The following is a 17,652-nucleotide window of genomic DNA, read 5'->3' on the forward strand; positions in this document are numbered from 1 at the left end:
ATGGCTCCCTGCACCTTGAGCAGTGACATCGGTGTCGGCCGCTCTGCTGTTACTGGAACCGGCAGAAGCCAGAGAGCCCTCCTCGGTCCTCCGATCCTACCACTCAGACTCCAGTAAGGACCAGGCTCCAGGGTCCCCGTGGGTTTTCTGGATCCAAAGATGCCTCGGCCAACGTGGGCCTCCTGCTCGTCTCTGGGCTGCAGCCTGAGCATGAAGCTGACTCTGACCGTGCAGGCTGGTGCAACAGGGCTTCTCACAGCGACACAGGTAGATGGGAAACTGGGACGAGAGGCTCAGCCTGTCAGGGGCTTATTCTTAGACAACCGTCAAATGTTAAATAATACCCCAGAATCAATTCATTCCTGAGGTATGTTCTGGTTCATAGTATGTCTACTCTCAGTTGTACAGTCAGTTTTGCTGAAGTCTCAGAAAATGTAAACAATTTATGTTACCACTGAAGTACACCCTGGTCATCCGTGTGATCAAGGGAGCCGTGGAGCTGAGCTCCGTCACTTGACATCAGGAGCAGGAGGCTTTCCCAGATGCGCCTTCAGCAGAGTCCATGGACCATCCCAGCAGGCAGATCGTCCCCCAGGGTGTGAACCCTGCTCCTGAAGGGGCAGAGCAGAGAGCATGAGGAGTGAGGGGCACCGGTGGTACATCGCAGGAGGCAGGGAAGCCCGGGAGAGGTTCTCCTGACCCACAGGTGCGGGCTGTGTCCTGCCATCCCCTTCTCTCATCTCCACCCCATTGGAGCATTTCCTATTGGTTGCGGTGGTCTCTGGAATGTCAGGAGCTGGGGCTCCCCAGGATGTGCCCGTGTCCCTCTGCCTGTGACTCCTGTGATGAGTCCAGATCCAAGGGCTCCATGTCCTGTAGAAGGGTCAGCAGGGAAGCGGAGATCACCGTGGCAATGATGACAAGGGATTCCAGGCAAAGTCCCTGCCTTTGTGACTCAGGACAGAGGTGAGGGACAGTCAGGGGTTCAGCCCTGTTCTCTGGCTCCTTGTGGGTCGACAGGCCCAGGATCAAGTCCACACTCCTTGGTCACTCTGGACCCCAGCCTGATGAGGAGGCTGGTCATCAGTGTCACACAGCTCATCACTAACCACAGCCACAGGGAATCCCCGTGTGATGGGGATGTCTGATGAAAGCTTGTCCTCTACTCCCGTGTCCGACCCATCACTGCCCTGACCCTGCCTGTGACCTCACCAGTGCTGGTTCAGGTCTCTGCTCTCACTTGTGCTATTAAATCCAGGCAGTGTCACCTCCTCATCCAGGTCCATCATTATGGGGTCCACGAAACTGTCCCTTTTTCACTCTGGTCTTCATATACAAGCAGAATGCCCATGTGCCCAGAGACACAGGGTCCCTCACAGGTACTGAGCAGGATGTCAAGGAAGCAGAAGCCCAGCAGCTGTGCCCTGGAGCCCCAGGGGGCCTCTCCTACACCCCCGCACGTCCCTCTCCTGCTCCAGGCTTTGTGCTCTGCCCTGAACCCTGACCCTTAGGGAAGCTGGGTCCTCCCTTTCCCTGGGGATTGCTGCCTGAAGAGCCCTCCTCTCCAGGTACTGGGAGACCCTCCCCACTGGGATGTGGCTCTCAGACTCCTCACTTGCTCATTTCCTCCTCTTTTGCCTCATGATCTCTCCCCCTTTTCCCTCCCTGCTTCCTTGTTTGAGATGATATTGGATAAATGTCACTATTTTGGACACAGACCTTATAATCCCACCTCCATTAAATCTATGGATTCTAACAATTGAAGGTTAGAACGTTAGACTTCACCATGTCCAATGAAGATCAGGTAACGGTCATAACGGTTTCTCACCAGAGATGAAACCCTTGTCTGGGATGGGTTTCTCAGCCCAGACAGGATGAGATTCCCATTTATAGGCATAATTTTTTATATCAAACGTTTAATATTGAAAGATTATAAAATGAGACTATAAACATCTTTAAATATCTGAGTCAAAAAGAAGTACTGTGAGGACCATGATGAAGGGTAAATGAGAACCCCTGGAAGTGACCAAGAAGGGCTTTGTTGTTCCTGAGAGCCTCCTATTCTCTTTGCAAAGACAGAAATAAGAGCAGAGCCATGTAGTCTGGGCTAGGAAGGTCCCGGGAGGCCCTGCAAATTCAACCTTGACTCCTTATCAACCTGGGAAGGAAGCTCAGACAGAATCCTGACCAGGTACCACCCACAGGCACGCTGGGAGTTTGAACCCTGGAAACTCAGGTCGGGTGGTTGTGTTCTGGCAGTGAACCCACGAGCTAGGCGGAGCAAACTCAGACATCAGGGAATCCTGAAATTCGTTAGTGTATTAGCATACCATTGAGGGGTCTGAGGTCATTCAGTTCAGTTCAGTTCAGTCGCTCAGTCATGTCCGACTCTTTGTGACCCCATGAATCGCATCATGCCAGGGCTCCCTGTCCGTCACCAACTCCTGGAGTTCACCCAAACTCATGCATTGAGTCTGTGATACCATCCAGCCATCTCATCCTCTGTCATCCCCTTCTCTTCCTGCCCCCAATCCCTCCCAGCATCAGGGTCTTTTCCAATGAGTCAACTCTTCACATGACGTGGCCAAAGTATTGGAGTATCAGCTTCGGCATCAGTCCTTCCAGTGAACACCCAGGACTGGTCTCCTTTAGGATGGACTGGTTGGATCTCTCATTAGGTACCTGGAAAAATCAATGACCAAGCCCAAACTAGATGAAGGCGACTCATTCTACTGCCCTGGGCGGTGACATCAGGAAGACCCAGCTGCAAGTGTGAGAAAAGCCCTTCCAGGAGGCCTTGGTGTGAAGTGGGGGAGGCGGAGGTCTGAGTCCAGCAGGGGGCGCTGTGGGCCTGGTTCTGAGAGCCCAGGGTCCTGGCCAGGCAGGCTGGCACCTCCTCCCTTGGCTCTTGCCCACGTGGGCATCAGGGTCCTCACTGGAGGGTGATGTCCTGCACCTGGGCCCCCAGGGGACACAGCAGCTCTCAGCTCAGAGCCACAGGCTTGCCTCTCAGTTCCCGCTGCTCTGTTGTTGGGTCAGTGCCCAGACCTGAAATCCAACTGAGGACAGAGGGACGGTCATACAACAAGAATGAACTTCCTTCAGGAAACTCGGCCTCCAGGAATACCTGGACAGGGGATGAGAGACCCCTGCAGAGGCTGCCCCGTTGCCCACAGAACGCCCGGGTGTTCCCCGTGGAAGAGGGATGCAGGCAAGGACCCTCTGTCACCATCGGTGTCATTTAAACACGTTCCCTGTTGGGTTATTTGGCAATTTCAACATTTTGAAGTGAACTATGGAAACTGATATTGTGTCAGTTTTTGTGGCTCCATTACTCGTCCCTTCCCGTTTTATTAATACTTTATGTTAACACTTGTAACATGAAATATATGAAATCAGAAGTTCAGCCAAACTGTCATCAATATGTTCATATAATAAGAAAAGAATTCACTAGGAATTCATAATAACCCCTTGCACTGCTCCCACTCGCTGCAGCCTCTTCTGCTCCTCTCTTGCTCTTTCCTAAGAGCACCCCTCTGATCCATGACTTTCCTCCCCAATCTGGGCTCCTCTCTACAACCCTTCACCAGCGACCTCCTCCTCCAGACCAACGTCACTCTATCAGGTCATGGGTCGGTTTCCAGGCTTCCTTGACCAGCCTTGTCCTCCCTTGCAACCTCTCTAGCCCTCCTACCAGAGAAGCCTCAGGTCTCCAGACTTCAGGTGTGACCCCAACTCATCGCCTCCCAGCCAGGGCGGTCACTGCTACCTTACCTGGACCTCCTTTAACTCAGCCTATCTTCCTATCGTCACTTCTGAGTGTCCGAGGTCAGCAGACCTGACCTGTCACCCACGTTCCCTCAAGTCAGCTCTGAGCTGACCTATGGCTCCCATACCTCAGCCTGCCCTGTTTTCACAGGCTGCTCAGAGATAAGCACTCCCCAGTGGAGAGGCAATATGTGGCAGAAAGAGCTGGTTCTAGCCCTGCCTCAGTCAAAGTCCAAACAAGTTAGGAATACAAATATCTTTGTAGAAATATTTTTACTGGATAGTATTTAAAATTTCCTAGGATACCTATGAAGTCATTTAAAAAGAACTTTTTAATAAAAAAAGAACTTACGATGATAATTAGTTTTCCAGAACTGTACCCTTGTAAGTGAAAAATTAAGAGAGAACGTCGATTTTCTGTCAGTTTAATTCATGCACAGATTTTAAGGAATGACTGTAGATTTTCACTAATCCATTACCACATTTGGTTCGTTTAAAATCTCACACACCCAGAGTGTAACACCTCACCAGTGCAGGGCAAGCTACAGTCAACCGTTCTTTTCCAACCAATCACTTCGACCTCTTCCTTCTCTAACCTGCTATTTGGGATGGTTGGTCCTAACAGCTATTACGTATCAGGATCCCTGGGGACACACGCTGCTCAGAGCCCTTCAGAGTCTCAATAAAAACTGCCAGGAGCATCACCAGGCCTGCTCCCTGCAGCCGGTGCCCTGGGCCTGCAGGAGAGACGCCCAGGAGGGGCCACTTCATAAGACAGGCCATGGGACAGGGTCCAGCGTGTGGAAGGCTTCACACACAGTAAGTTCTGTTCAGTTCAGTAGCTCAGTCATGTCCGACTCTTTGCGACCCCATGGACTGCAGCACGCCAGGCTTCCCTGTCCATCACCAACTCCTAGAGTTTACTCAAACTCATGTCCATTGAGTTGGAGATGCCATCCAACCATCTCATCCTCTGTCATCTCCTTTTCCTCCTTTCCTCAATCTTTCCCAGCATCAGGGTCTTTTCAAATGAGTCAGTTCTTTGCATCAGGTGGCCAAAGTATTGGAGCTTCAGCTTCAGTATCAGTCCATCCAATGAATATTCAGGACTGATTTCCTTTAGGATGGACTGGTTGGATCTCCTTGCAGTCCAAGGGACTCTCAAAAGTCTCCTCCAACACCAGAGTTCAAAAGCATCGTTTCTTTGGTGCTCAGCTGTCTTTATAGTCCAACTCTCAACTTTTTCATGACTACTGGAAAAACCATAGCTTTGACTAGACAGACCTTTGTTGGCAAAGTCATGTATCTGCTTTTTAATATGCTGTCTAGGTTGGTCATAGCTTTTCTTCCAAGGAGCAAGCATCTTTTAATTTCATGGCTGCAGTCACCATCTGCAGTGATTTGGAGCCCAAACGTGAAGTCTGTCAGTTTCCACTGTTTCCCCATCTATTTGCCATGAAGTGATGGGACCAGATGCCATGACCTTAGTTTTCTAAATGTTGGGTTTTAATCCAACTTTTTCACTCTCCTCTTTCGCTTTCATCAAGAGGCTCTTTTGTTCAAACACATGGTAAAGATCCAGGCGTTTAGGAATGCTGAGTCCCACCTCAGGCCTCTCTCCACACCTTCACCCTCTCTTCAGAGAACTGCCCCCTCTTCCTCAGGGCTGAGGGGACACACAGAGGAAGGAGGGCTCTGCCCACCAGGGAGGAGGCCCACAGAGGAGGGACCCTGCTGTCCTGCACAGAAGGAGACCCACTTTCCTACTCCGGGGCCGGCACTGCCCTGACCTGATCCTGATCTGAGAGGAATTTGTGTCTCAGATGCCCCTCGGTCCTGACCCCTGAGCAGTCATGGAAGCCCTGGACAGATTCATCCTGAGGATTTGAGGGGAGCCCATGATGGCCCTGAGCTCGGGGGGACACAGAAGGGGCACCTGGCCTGGTGCTAAAGAGGGGACAGTGCACAGAGCAGGAGGCAGGATCTGTCCTTGAGGGCTTTGCTCTCCAGGTCACAGGATGTGTGTCTGGGCCTGGACAAGGGGTGGGGGGCACTCGGGGTCCATTTCTGAAGCTGGGTGGTGGGAGGCAGAGCTGGGCCCCCCGACAGAGCTCCTTGACAAGGCCTGGTGGCCTCTGCTCAGGGCTCCCAGCTGTGACTCCCACTCCTGAGACCCACAGAGCCCTACACCTGACAACTCTCTGGCCACCGTCAGGCATAGAGACCTGGCGCAGGGCCTGGGAGGGTCAGTGTGATGCACGGGATCCTTTGCATGAAAGGACCCTCCACCTCTCAGGGTATGAAGAGGGGAAGGAGCAGTGTGGGGACACTCTGCTCAGCTGTGAGGCTACAGAAGGCAGGACACCCTGACTGTGTCCACCATGGCCTGGTCCCCTCTGCTCCTCACCCTGGTCGCTCTCTTCACAGGTGACTGGATGGGGGGACAGGGGAAGGGCCCTGGGAAGACTCACAGGCCCTGCTCCCTGCTCTCCTGTCAGGACCCCAGAGTCACCATGTCTGTCTCTCCCCCTTCCAGGATCCTGGGCCCAGGCTATGCTGACTCAGCCGCCCTCCATGTTCGGGACTTTGGGTCAGAGGGTTACCCTCTCCTTCACTGGAAGGAGCAGCAACACTGGGGGTCTTTATGTGAGCTGGTACCAACAGCTCCCAGGAAAGGCCCCTAGACTCCTGACATATGAAAATAGCAAACGACCCTCAGGGGTCCCAGATTGATTCTCTGGCTCCAACTCTGGCAACTCAGCCTCTCTGACCACCTCAGTTCATGCTGAATGATACTGATTATTACTGTTTCTCATGGGCTGATGGCTTGAAAGTTTGCACAGTGCTTCAGGCCAGAGAGAAGGAGACAAAAACCTGCTTCCGCCACAGCCATGGGGCTCCCAGGGCAAGGTGTTTGCCCCTCCCTTCCTGGAGTCCCTGAGACCACGGAACCCAGCAGAAATGAGTGTCCCCTGACTGCAGCACAGCTGACCACTCAGCTTGACTCCCCTCCCTAGGCCAGCGGCACACAAGGGGTGGTCACACGCCCCTGGATGAAGGAGCTGCTCATAGCAATTGCCCCCGGCTCCCAGGTCGGAGTCGGCAGCACGGAGCAGGGGAGTCAGTGCGCCCTTGCTGGGTCACTGGGCAGTGAACGCACATCCCTGAGCTTCCACCACAGAAGCATTTTCTGTTAAAGGAAAAGGAAATGGAACCCAGAGTTTCTACAAGCAATTTCCACAGAATCCAGTATCCAGTAAAAATCGTCACTTCTATCAAGAACCAGGAAACTAAATAGTGAAGGGAAGTGAGACGGCATAGACATCACTGGTGAGATGCCTGAGATGATGAAATCAGGTGACAGATGTTTTTAGGGACAAATCATCAAATCTATTTGATGAGCAAGTACAAACACTGTTGGGTCCTAAGGAAAAGGAGATAAATGTAGGAAAAAGAGAAAAAGTAGTCAGAATCACCTGAAAATACAATAGGAGAAATAAAAAAGAAGTATCTGCACACTATCAAGGACGTGTAATACTTATTGCTATTCAATTCATTCATTTGTTTATTGACAGAGTGTTTGGTGACAGGAAAAAAGAGCGCCCCTGCTTCCTCTCATAAGGCTTCCCAGGTGTCGCTCGAGGTAAAGAACCCGGTGCCAACGCAAGGGACATAAGAGAAGTGGGTTCTGTCCCTGGGGTGGGAAGATCCTCTGGAGCAAGAAACGGCAACCCTCTCCAGTGTTCTTGCCTGGAGAATCCCATGGACAGATGAGCCTGGTGGGCTAGAGTCCACGGGGCCGCAAAGGAGTCAGACAGGATTGAGAACCAAGTAACTGAGCGGCACCTTGCTCCCACTCTCACCGCCGAGAACGTTCCCCGGGTGCGTCACCAGGGGGCGCTGTGCACCTGCTCAGAACTGGCAGCCCCTCAACGCACCCCCATGGTCCCCTGAGCTGGCCCTGCACCCGGGCTCAGTGGACTGAGTTGGATGTGAGAGCAGGTGGTTCCTCTCAGGGGACAGACTCAGAGCCGCGGCCCCCAGGCCTCCTCCTGGGACTGAAGCTGCACCCGGGGCCGAGCATCCAGAGTTGGAGGGTGAAGGGGTCAGGTGGTCATCAGTCCCCACCCTCTTCCCAGAAAGAGAGGAGGGAAGGAGCCCCTAGAGCCCACCCGGTGAACCCCTCCAGCTCTCCTCAGCCTGCGCCCGCTCCTCCTCATCTCTTTGCTCAGAGCCTGCCCTCCCGCTCTCCTCATTCGTGACTTTCCTCCCAATTCTGGGCCTCGCTCTTTCTACAACATACACTGTTGGCCTCCACAGTGATGACCAAGCTCATGCTCTTAGAAAGTCATGAACGAGTTTCCAGATCTTCCTGAAACACTCACTTCCTCATTCCCCTCCTTGAACATCTCTAACCCTTGCTTCCCGAGAAGCCTCAGGTTTCCGGCTCTCAGGTTTGACCCCAGCTCGACCCCTCCCTGTTCCACCCCTGGTTCCCCCTCATTTCCCAGGGGACCCAGTGATGCCCACCCAGCAGCTGATTTATCCCGTGAACGTTCACACTCTGTCCCGTGTGCCCATCGAGTGAGGAATCAGGAGGGGAGAGAAACCCTGTCCTGAGACATGGGAAATGATTCCTGGCTGAGGAGTGTCTGTCCTCAGCTGCTGTGGGACTGACTTTATGCACAGTGAGCCCGGGAGAAGCTTCTGGGGCCCTGGGCTGGGAAAGCAGACCCTGTCCTGGGGCTCTGCCCCCGGGGCCGTGACTGCTGCTCTGTCTGGACCACACCTAAGTCAGGTTTGATCCCCATGATCACGTCTGAGATTCCTGAGAACAACTGATCTGTCTTGTCATGTCCTGTCCCTCATCTCAGATCTGAGACTGACCCATGGCTCTGATAACTCAGCCTGCCCTGTTTCACAGATGCCATATATGTCACAGAGTCTTTAAAATGATCTTATTTAAAGAACAGAATCTAAAAGGAAAATTATGTTTTAGAAATAGTACCATGGCAATAAAAATTCAAATAGAGCCAGAGACGGACACAACTTTGTCGGACTGAACCACAACATTTGCTTCAGTTAAATTTAGGCATCTATTTTAAGTGAGGCCCTTAGATTTTCACTACTCCACGATCACATTTTGGTTCATTGAAAATCTCAAAATCACACATCCACTGTGTAACACTCACATGCACTATAGGGTAAGCTACAGTTGGCTGCTGTTTTCCAACCAAACACACCCTGAAGGTATAATTTCAAGACCAGTTTTGGGAATGTTGACTCTAAGAGCTCTATCACCAGGTCAGGATGGATGTTTGGCCAGGACACCAGGGGGCGTTCCAAGGCCTTTCCTGAGTGTCTGGAGGGGTGAGAGCAGAGACCAGCCCCCAGGTACTTCCTGATGCTTTCTGCTCAGGGTTCCCAGCTGTGACATCCCACCCCCAAGCCCCACGCATCCCTTCCCCAGATCACACACTGGTCTCCCTCAGGCACAGGAAGCTGACCCAGGTCCAGGGGTGATCAGCGCATTGTAGGGGTTGGACGGGAGGACGGTCATTTGCATGAAAGGCCCCGCCCCCTCTCAGGGTATGAAGAGGGGAAGGAGCGGTGTGGGGACGCTCTGTTCTGCTGTGGGGCCACAGACGGCAGGACGCCCTGACATGTCCACCATGGCCTGGTCCCCTCTGCTCCTCACGCTGGTCGCTCTCTGCACAGGTGACTGGATGGGGGGACAGGGGAAGGGCCCGGGGAAGACACAAGGGCCCTGCTCCCTGCTCTCATGTCTTGACCCCCGAGTCATCATCTCTGTCTCTCGCCCTTCCAGCATCCTGGGCCCAGGCTGTGCTGACTCAGCCATCATCCGTGTCCGGGTCCCTGGGCCAGAGTGTCTCCATCACCTGCTCTGGAAGCAGCAGCAATGTTGGAAATGGATATGTGAGCTGGTACCAACAGATCCCAGGATCGGCCCCCAGAACCCTCATCTATGGTTCGACCAGTCGAGCCTCGGGGGTCCCCGACCGATTCTCCGGCTCCAGGTCTGGGAACACAGCCACCCTGACCATCAGCTCGCTCCAGGCTGAGGACGAGGCAGATTATTTCTGTGCATCTGCTGAGGATAGTAGTAGTAATGCCACAGTGCTCCAGGCCAGGGGGGAAGTGAGACAAAAACCTGCCCTCCCTCAAGTCACGGGCCTCCCTGGGCTGAAGCATCTTCTGCCACTGCAGACACTTCTGTTGTTTGTTTCATTTAAAACGGGGGTCTGAGCCCCACACCAGGAAATTGGTCTGGGAAACCCTTTCAGTTCTTCTTCATTCTGACCCCTCACCAAGGCTTTGCTTTCGGCAACCGTATTTTATATGAATATCTGAAGTTCAGCAGAAGGACCTGAATGCCAGAGGCAGGTCCTGGCGGACAGAGTCCATGACGGTCATGTCAGAACCAGAGAGACAGTGTCCAGCTGTGTCTGATTCAGGACGTTTAGCTCCTTGGCCGGCCCTGGGCTGAGCTGAGGCCCAGGCTGCTGCTCCTGCCTTTCCTGTGACCGCCTCTCACCATGTCCAATGAAGATCAGGTAACGGTCATAAGGGTTTCTCAACCAGAGATGAAACAGGAGCCCAGACAAGGATGAGATTCCCATTTATAAGCATAATCTTTTATATCAAACATTTATTATAGAAAGATTATAAAATTAGACTAAAAACATCTTTATATATCTGAGTCAATAAGAAGTACTATGAGAACCATGATGAAGGGTAAATGAGAACCCCTGGAAGTGACCAAGAAGAGATTTGTTGTACCTGAGAGCCTCCCTATTCTCTTTGCAAAGAGAGAAATAAGAACAGAGCCATGTAGTCAGCTGGGAAGGCTCCGGGAGGCCTTGCAAATTCAACCTTGACTACCTATCAACCTGGGAAGGAAACTCAGACAGAATCATGACCAGGCACAACCCCCTGGGAATGCTGGGTTTTTGAACCCTGGAAATTCAGGTTCGGGTGGTTGTGTTATGGCAGTGAACCCACGAGCTCGACGGAGCAAACTCAGACATCAGGGAATCCTGAAATTCTTAAGTGTATCAGCATACCATTCAGGGGTCTGAGGTCATTCAGTTCAGTTCAGTTCAGTTCAGTCACTTAGTCGTGTCCGACTCTTTGCGACCCCATGATCGCATCACGCCAGGCCTCCCTGTCCATCACCAACTCCCAGAGTCCACCCAAACACATGTGCATCTAGTAGGTGATGCCATCCAGCCATCTCATCCTCTGTCGTCCCCTTCTCTCCCTGCCCCCAATCCCTCCCAGCATCAGGGTCTTTTCCAATGAATCAGTGCTTCGCCTGAGGTGGCCAAAGTATTGGAGTTTCAGCTTCAGCATCATTCATTCCAATGCACACCCAGGACTGGTCTCCTTTAGGATGGACTGGTTGGATCTCTCATTAGGTACTGGAAAAATCAATGACCAGGCCCAAACTAGATGAAGGCGACTCATCCTACTGCCCTGGGCGGTGACATCAGGAAGACCCAGCTGCAGGTGTGAGAAAGCCCTTCCAGGAGGCTGTGGTGTGAAGTGGGGGAGGAGGAGGTCTGAGTCCAGCAGGGGGCGCTGTGGGCCTGGTCCGGAGAGATCAGGGTCCTGGCCAGGCAGGCTGGCACCTCCTGTGTTGGCTCTTGCCCACGTGGGCAGGAGGGTCCTCACTGGAGGGTGACGTCCTGAACCTGGGCTCCCAGGGGACACAGCAGCTCTCAGCTCAGAGCCACAGGCTTGCCTCTCAGTTCCTGCTGCTCTGTCGTAGGGCCAGTGCCCAGACCTGACATCCAACCAAGGACAGAGGGACGGTCACACAACAAAAATGAACTTCCTTCAGGAACCTCGACCTCCGGGGATACCTGGACAGGGGATGAGAGACCCCTGCAGAGGCTGCGCCATTGCCCACAGAACGCCCGGGTGTTCCCCGTGGAAGAGGGATGCAGGCAAGGACCCTCTGTCACCATCGGTGTCATTTAAACATGTTCCCTGTTGGGTTATTTGGCAATTTCAACATTTTGAATTGAACAACGGAAAGTGATGTTGTGTCGGTTTTTGTGGCTCCCTTACTCGTTCCTTCCCATTTTATTAATACTTTATGTTAACACTTGTAACGTGAAATATATGAAATCAGAAGTTCAGCCAAACTGTCATCAATATGTTCCTATAATAAGAAAAGAATTCAGTAGGCATGTATATTTTTCACCTCTATGAGCTGAGGTTCTCAAACACCTCTGACAAAAATCATGTGAATTTTATTAAACAGCTACTTTAGCAGCAATCTAACATGAATACAAATAAGAATAGTATTTACATTTTTATGTCAAAGAAACAAGAATGAACAAGACTTTCCCGTCTCTTCACACACGTGAACTTGAGGTGTCTGAGCTCCTTCTCCTCCTCGTTGCCTCCACACCCCTCCTCCATCCCGGGTCCATCGGCTCCACCCAGAACCACAGGGAAGGGAGTTTTACAAGGTCCACAGTGGTCACCACACCTACCTCTTCACACACCATGTTTTTCTATTTCTGATGATTGGACATGCGTCCCAACTTTGTTGTAACTGAACTTGCCAGCTATCACCATTGCATGATGAGATGGTGACCTTTCCCCGTGAAATCCGCAGTTCTATTGAAGGTACTCCACGTTGTCATGGCTGTTTACAGCACAGGACGCTGTTACCCTAAGCCTGCCCATGTGGCTCTGCATGCCACTGCCCACCTCCCATCCTGGTCTTCCCACCGCTGGGACTAGAGACAGTTTAAAAGTGTGCTTCAAGGGCCACCCCTTACCCTTCACAGCAGACGCAGGCTCCGGGATTTCCTGCTCGGCTCAGGGCTGGAGGACGGATAGCACCTCACAGATGGACACAGGGTTCCCTGAGAAGACAGAGAGTATTCTAAAGACAGGCTCAGGTGTGGGAAAGGCTGGATTACTGGGGCAAGAGAGGAAGACTTAGGAGAAGGAAATGGCAACCCACCCCAGTATTCTTGCCTAGAGAATCCCATGGGCAGAGGAGCCTGCCCATGGGGTCACACAGAATCCGGCATGACCGAAGCGACTTAGCATGCATGCGTGCATGCACCGGAGAAGGAAATGGCAATCCACTCCAGCGTTCTTGCCTGGAGAGTCCCAGGGATGGAGGAGCCTTGTGGGCTGCCATCTGTGGGGTCACACAGAGTCTGACATGACTGAAGCAACTTAGCAGCAGCAGCAATAGCAACAGACCGACCTGGTCCCCTGAGCTGGCCCTGCTCCCAGGCTCAGCAGCCTGAGTTGGACGTGACAGCAGGTGCTTCCTCTCAGGGGACAGACTCAGCGCCGTGGCCTCTATGCCTCCTCCTGGGAGTGAAGCTGCACACGGGGGCCGAGCACCCAGAATTGCAGGGTGAAGGGGTCAGGTCGTCATCAGTCCCCACCCTCTTCCCAGAAACAGAGGACTGGGGGAGCCCCCAGAGCCCACTCCATGCTTCCCTCCCGCTCCCCTCATTCATGACTTTCCTCCCAATCCTGGGCCCCTGTCTTTCTACAGACCTACACTGTTGATCTCCATGGTCATGACCAAGTTCACTCTGTCGGAAGATCATGGACATGTTTCCAAGTCTTTCTGAAATTTACACTAACTTCCTCGGCCCTTCCTTGAACCTCTCTAACCCTTCCTTTCCAAGAAGTCTTGGGTCTCTAGCTCTCAGGTGTGACCCCTACTCGTCCCTTCCCTGTTCCTCCCCAGGTTCCCCTTGTTTCCCAGGGGATCCAAGAACCCCTCTAGTAGCCGATTTATTCCCTGAAACCTCACACTCCGTCCTGTGCGCCCCTCGAGTGAGGAATCAGGAGGGGAGAGAGCCCTGGTCCTGAGACCTGGAGATGATTCCTGGCTGCGGAGTGTCTGTGCTCAGCTGCTGTGGGACTGACTTTATGCACAGTGAGCCCGGGAGAAGCTGCTGGGGCCCTGGGCTGGGAAAGCAGACCCTGTGGGCTCTGCCCCCGGGGCCGTGACTGCTGCTCTGTCTGACCATGTCTATGGTCCCGTCTGAGGTTCCTGAGAAGAGCTGATCTGCCTTGTCATGTCCTTTGTCACATCTCAGATCTGAGACTGACCCATGGCTCTGATAACTCAGGCTGCCCTGTTTCACTGAGAGAACGTCCTGCTAAGACATAAAATCCCCCAGTGGAGATGCCACACGTGTCAGAAAGTCTTTAAGATTATCTTATTTAAAGAACAGAGGCTACAAGGAAAATTATGTTTTAGAAATACTGCCATGGGAATGCAGAATTAAAACTTAGCCAGAGTTGGACACAGCTTAGTGAATTAACAACAACATTTTCTTCAGTGAAATTTAGGCATCTATTTTAAGTGAGGACCTTAGATTTTTACTACTCCATGATCACATTTTGGTCCATTGAAAATCTCAGAATCACACATCCACTGTGTAACACTCACATGCACTACAGGGTAAGCTACAGTTGGCTGCTGTTTTCCAACCAAACACATCCTGAAAGTATAATTTCAAGACCAGTTTTGGGGAAGTTGACTCTAAGAGCTCTGATCACCAGGTCAGGATGTGTGTTTGGCCAGGACACCAGGGGGCGTTCCAAGGCCTTTCCTGAGTGTTGGGGTTGGGGGCGGGGGGCGCGGGTGGCGGTGAGAGCTCAGCCAGCCCCCTGGAACTTCCTGATGCTTTCTGCTCAGGGTTCCCTGTTGGGGGCCAGAGTGAGGTACTCCGCCCATGGCAAAGGTCATGAGGAAGGAGGCTCGACATACGCAAAGGCGGGATCGAGCCTCAGGAGTCCCCCTGGAAATCCTCGAGCGTCTACCCCCATAACCAGAGCCTGCCTACTTTACTACTTTGTGCTCTTACCTACACCTCTGACTTTACGGGGGGCTGTCCCCCACGACCTCTTTGGGAGAAGGAGTTAACCTAGAGCTCCAGTTAATAATAATTCCTGGGCGTGATAAGACTGTTTTAACCTACAAACTCCTCTGAAGGTTCTCTAGCCTGCCTGACAGGCTTGTCCGGCCACATGTGATTGCTCACAGCCTCCCAACCGTGAGAGGCACGAGATGCTTTAAACCTTCTAAAAACAGGTTCCTTAGAAAAGTTAGAAAACTATTAGTATAAGTATAATGGGCTGATTAGAAATTGTATTGGTGAAGGGTTTTTCATTTGTTGAGCCAATGTTTGTTGCTAAGTCTCCACATCCCCTGCCCTTACACACATTAATGAATATATAGAAGAAATAAGTATTAACCTTTGATATTAATCACGTTAGACCTTAGGCTAAGTAAATTCTTTCCTTAACTAAAACCCACTACACCCTCACCCTGTAGGAATGTAACTTTATTTGGGTGGCGTCTGTTTTGAGAATAATCAGCCCTGGAGAAATAAGTGTCCTGATTGACTGACCGCTGTCACAAGGAGAGGGTCGTAAATTGTCAGCAGGCCCCCCTGGCCAGAAGATGATGTAACACCCCTAAGACCTCTGTATACATTTGTGTGAAGCACCTGACTTTGATAAAAGTCAGGACTGCTGACCCCGCGTGACTTTTGCATAACATCTCAGTGTATAAAAGTAGACCATGGAAAATAAAGAATTGGGATCAGTTTCTCGAAATACTGGTCTCCCCATGTCGCTCTCTCTCTCACTCTGGCTGAGTCTTCATCTGGAGCGCGGAACCCACCATGCTTACTAATTATGCCTGGGCTTCTAAGATCCGACCGGGGAGGCCTCAGTGTCTCCTCTCCTTCGGGAGAACGGAAGGACGCCTGCGGCCTACGTAAGTGGTGCAAACTTCTTGTCTTGAAGTTTTATTGGTCTCCCGCGTAAACCAAGCTACTCAGCCTCTTTTCTCCACTGAATTTTCCTACTGAGCTATCCTTATTCTATTACTCTTTATATCTTTAATTAATATCTAATTGAAGCTATTGTATTCTGATCCTTGCCTACGCCGTCTCTCCTTTGAATACCCTGGATCAGCCGGGGCTGGTCCTCGGCAGTTCCCAGCGGTGACATCCCACCCCCAAGCCCCACGCATCCCTGACCCAGATCACACACTAATCTCCCTCAGGCACAGGAAGCTGACCCAGGTCCCAGAGGTGATCAGAGCATTCTGGGGGTTGGAGGGGAGCACGGTCATTTGCATGAAAGGCCCCTCCCCTTCTCAAGGAATGAAGAGGGGAAGGAGCCCTGTGGGGACACTCTGCTAAGCTGTGGGGCCACAGAAGGCAGGACACCCTGACATGTCCACCATGGCCTGGTCCCCTCTGCTCCTCAGCCTGGTCGCTCTCTGCACAGGTGACTGGATGTGGGGACAGGGGAAGGGCCCTGGGAAGACTCACAGGCCCTGCTCCCTGCTCTCATGTCTGGACCCCCGAGTCACCATGTCTGTCTCTCCCCCTTCCAGGATCCTGGGCCCAGGCTGTGCTGACTCAGCAGCCCTCTGTTTCCGGGTCCCTGGGCCAGAGGGTGTCCATCTCCTGCTCTGGAAGCAGCAGCAACATTGGGCATGGTTATGGTACCTGGTACCAACAGATCCCAGGATCGGCCCCCAGAATGCTCATCTATGGTGCGACCAGTCGAGCCTCGGGGGTCCCCGACCGATTCTCCGGCTCCAGGTCTGGCAACACAGCGACTCTGACCATCAGCTCGCTCCAGGCTGAGGACGAGGCGGATTATTACTGTGCAGCTTATGACAGTAGTAGCGGTGGTCCCACAGGGCTTCAGGCCAGGGGGGAAGTGAGACAAAAACCTGCTGCCTCTCAGAGTCGGGGCTCTGCGGGCAGAAACATCCTGTGCAAAGGCAGCCGCTTCATTTTTTGTTTGGCCTAAGACTGTGCTCAGTCATACCATGGAACTTGGTCCAGAAAAATCTGTTCACATCTTTGTTAATTCACCTCTTTTCCAGCTTTCCTTTGCAGCAAAACATTGTCTGATTTTCTCAAATTGAGCAGAAGTCCCCAGTGCCAGGGCCAGGTGCCCTGGGGTCAGAGTCCATGATGGGTCAGGTCAGAACCAGAGGAACGCAGTACAGTTCTGTCTGACTCTGGGTGCATCAGTGCATAAAGTATGTGTCCTGGTCCCAGCAGCTCTCCTTCTCTCTGAGGCTAGTAGTGGACGCAGAGGGGTCCCTGCTTGGTTCCCTGGCCTCAAGACTGGTGTTCAGGCTCCTTGGCCATCACTGGGCTGAGCTGCGGCCCAGGATGCTGCTCCTGCCTTTCCTGTGACAGCCTCTCAGGCTCACCCAGGGCTCCAGGCTCCTGGCCAGGCAGCCTGCGAACCTCCTCCACTGGCCTTTGCCCACGTGGGAAGCAGGGTGCTCCCTGGAGAGTGACTTTCCTGCACCTGGGCCCCAGGGGACATGAGCACTCTCAGCTGTGAGCAACAGTCTTGCCTCTTACTTCCGCCTCTCTATCCGGGGGGTCAGTGCCTAGACCTGAGGTCCAGGCTAGGATGGATGGGAAGTTGCACAACAAAAATGTCAGTAAACTTGACCTGCAGTGATACCTGGACAGAGGATAAGAGACCCAAGGGAGGGACTTTCTCCATGTCAACAACTTCGCCTCAAGAGCAGGGTCCTGGGGGCCCTCCTCCACGACCTGGACCCCTCCCTGCCAGGGTCCAGCCCCGGGGGATCCAGGGAATTCGAAGCGGGGACGGCATTGGCGAGGATCAGGAAACAATTGCTTAATTAAATGTTAATTAAGAATATAAAGAGTAATAGAATAAGGATAGCTCAGCAGGAAAATTCAGTGGAGAAAAGAGGCTGAAATAAGGATAGCTCAGTGAGGAAATTCAGTGGAGAAAAGAGGCTGAATGATTCAGCCAGAAGGTGAGAGAAAGAACGACATGGAGAGACCAAGT

General features: G+C 52.4%; 1 protein-coding gene and 1 long non-coding RNA gene across 18 annotated transcripts in view; both read left to right on the top strand.

Annotated features, from left to right (window-relative positions):
- Positions 1–17,652, top strand: part of LOC147355818 (immunoglobulin lambda-1 light chain-like) — a 340,682-nt gene that overhangs the window by 127,062 nt on the left and 195,968 nt on the right. For 2 of the 17 annotated variants that reach the window (XM_086348952.1, XM_086348965.1), the window contains exons 1-2: positions 9,378–9,486; positions 9,596–9,899. The exons of the other annotated variants lie outside the window; for them this stretch is intronic. In XM_086348952.1, coding sequence (XP_086205078.1) covers positions 9,432–9,486; positions 9,596–9,899 — 359 coding nt within the window. In that variant the 5' untranslated portion in view covers positions 9,378–9,431. Of the gene's footprint in view, positions 1–9,377; positions 9,487–9,595; positions 9,900–17,652 lie in introns of those variants that run through there. 17 annotated transcript variants of the gene reach the window in all.
- On the top strand, positions 15,974–16,432 carry LOC147355823 (uncharacterized). The gene is made up of 2 exons (XR_015144814.1): positions 15,974–16,086; positions 16,196–16,432. It is a non-coding gene; the product is annotated as an uncharacterized LOC147355823 (long non-coding RNA).

This window comes from Bos grunniens, chromosome 17 (assembly GCF_055505025.1).
Source record: "Bos grunniens cultivar Pamir isolate PY7600 chromosome 17, Bosgru_T2T1.0, whole genome shotgun sequence".
NCBI classification, from domain to species: domain Eukaryota; kingdom Metazoa; phylum Chordata; class Mammalia; order Artiodactyla; family Bovidae; genus Bos; species Bos grunniens.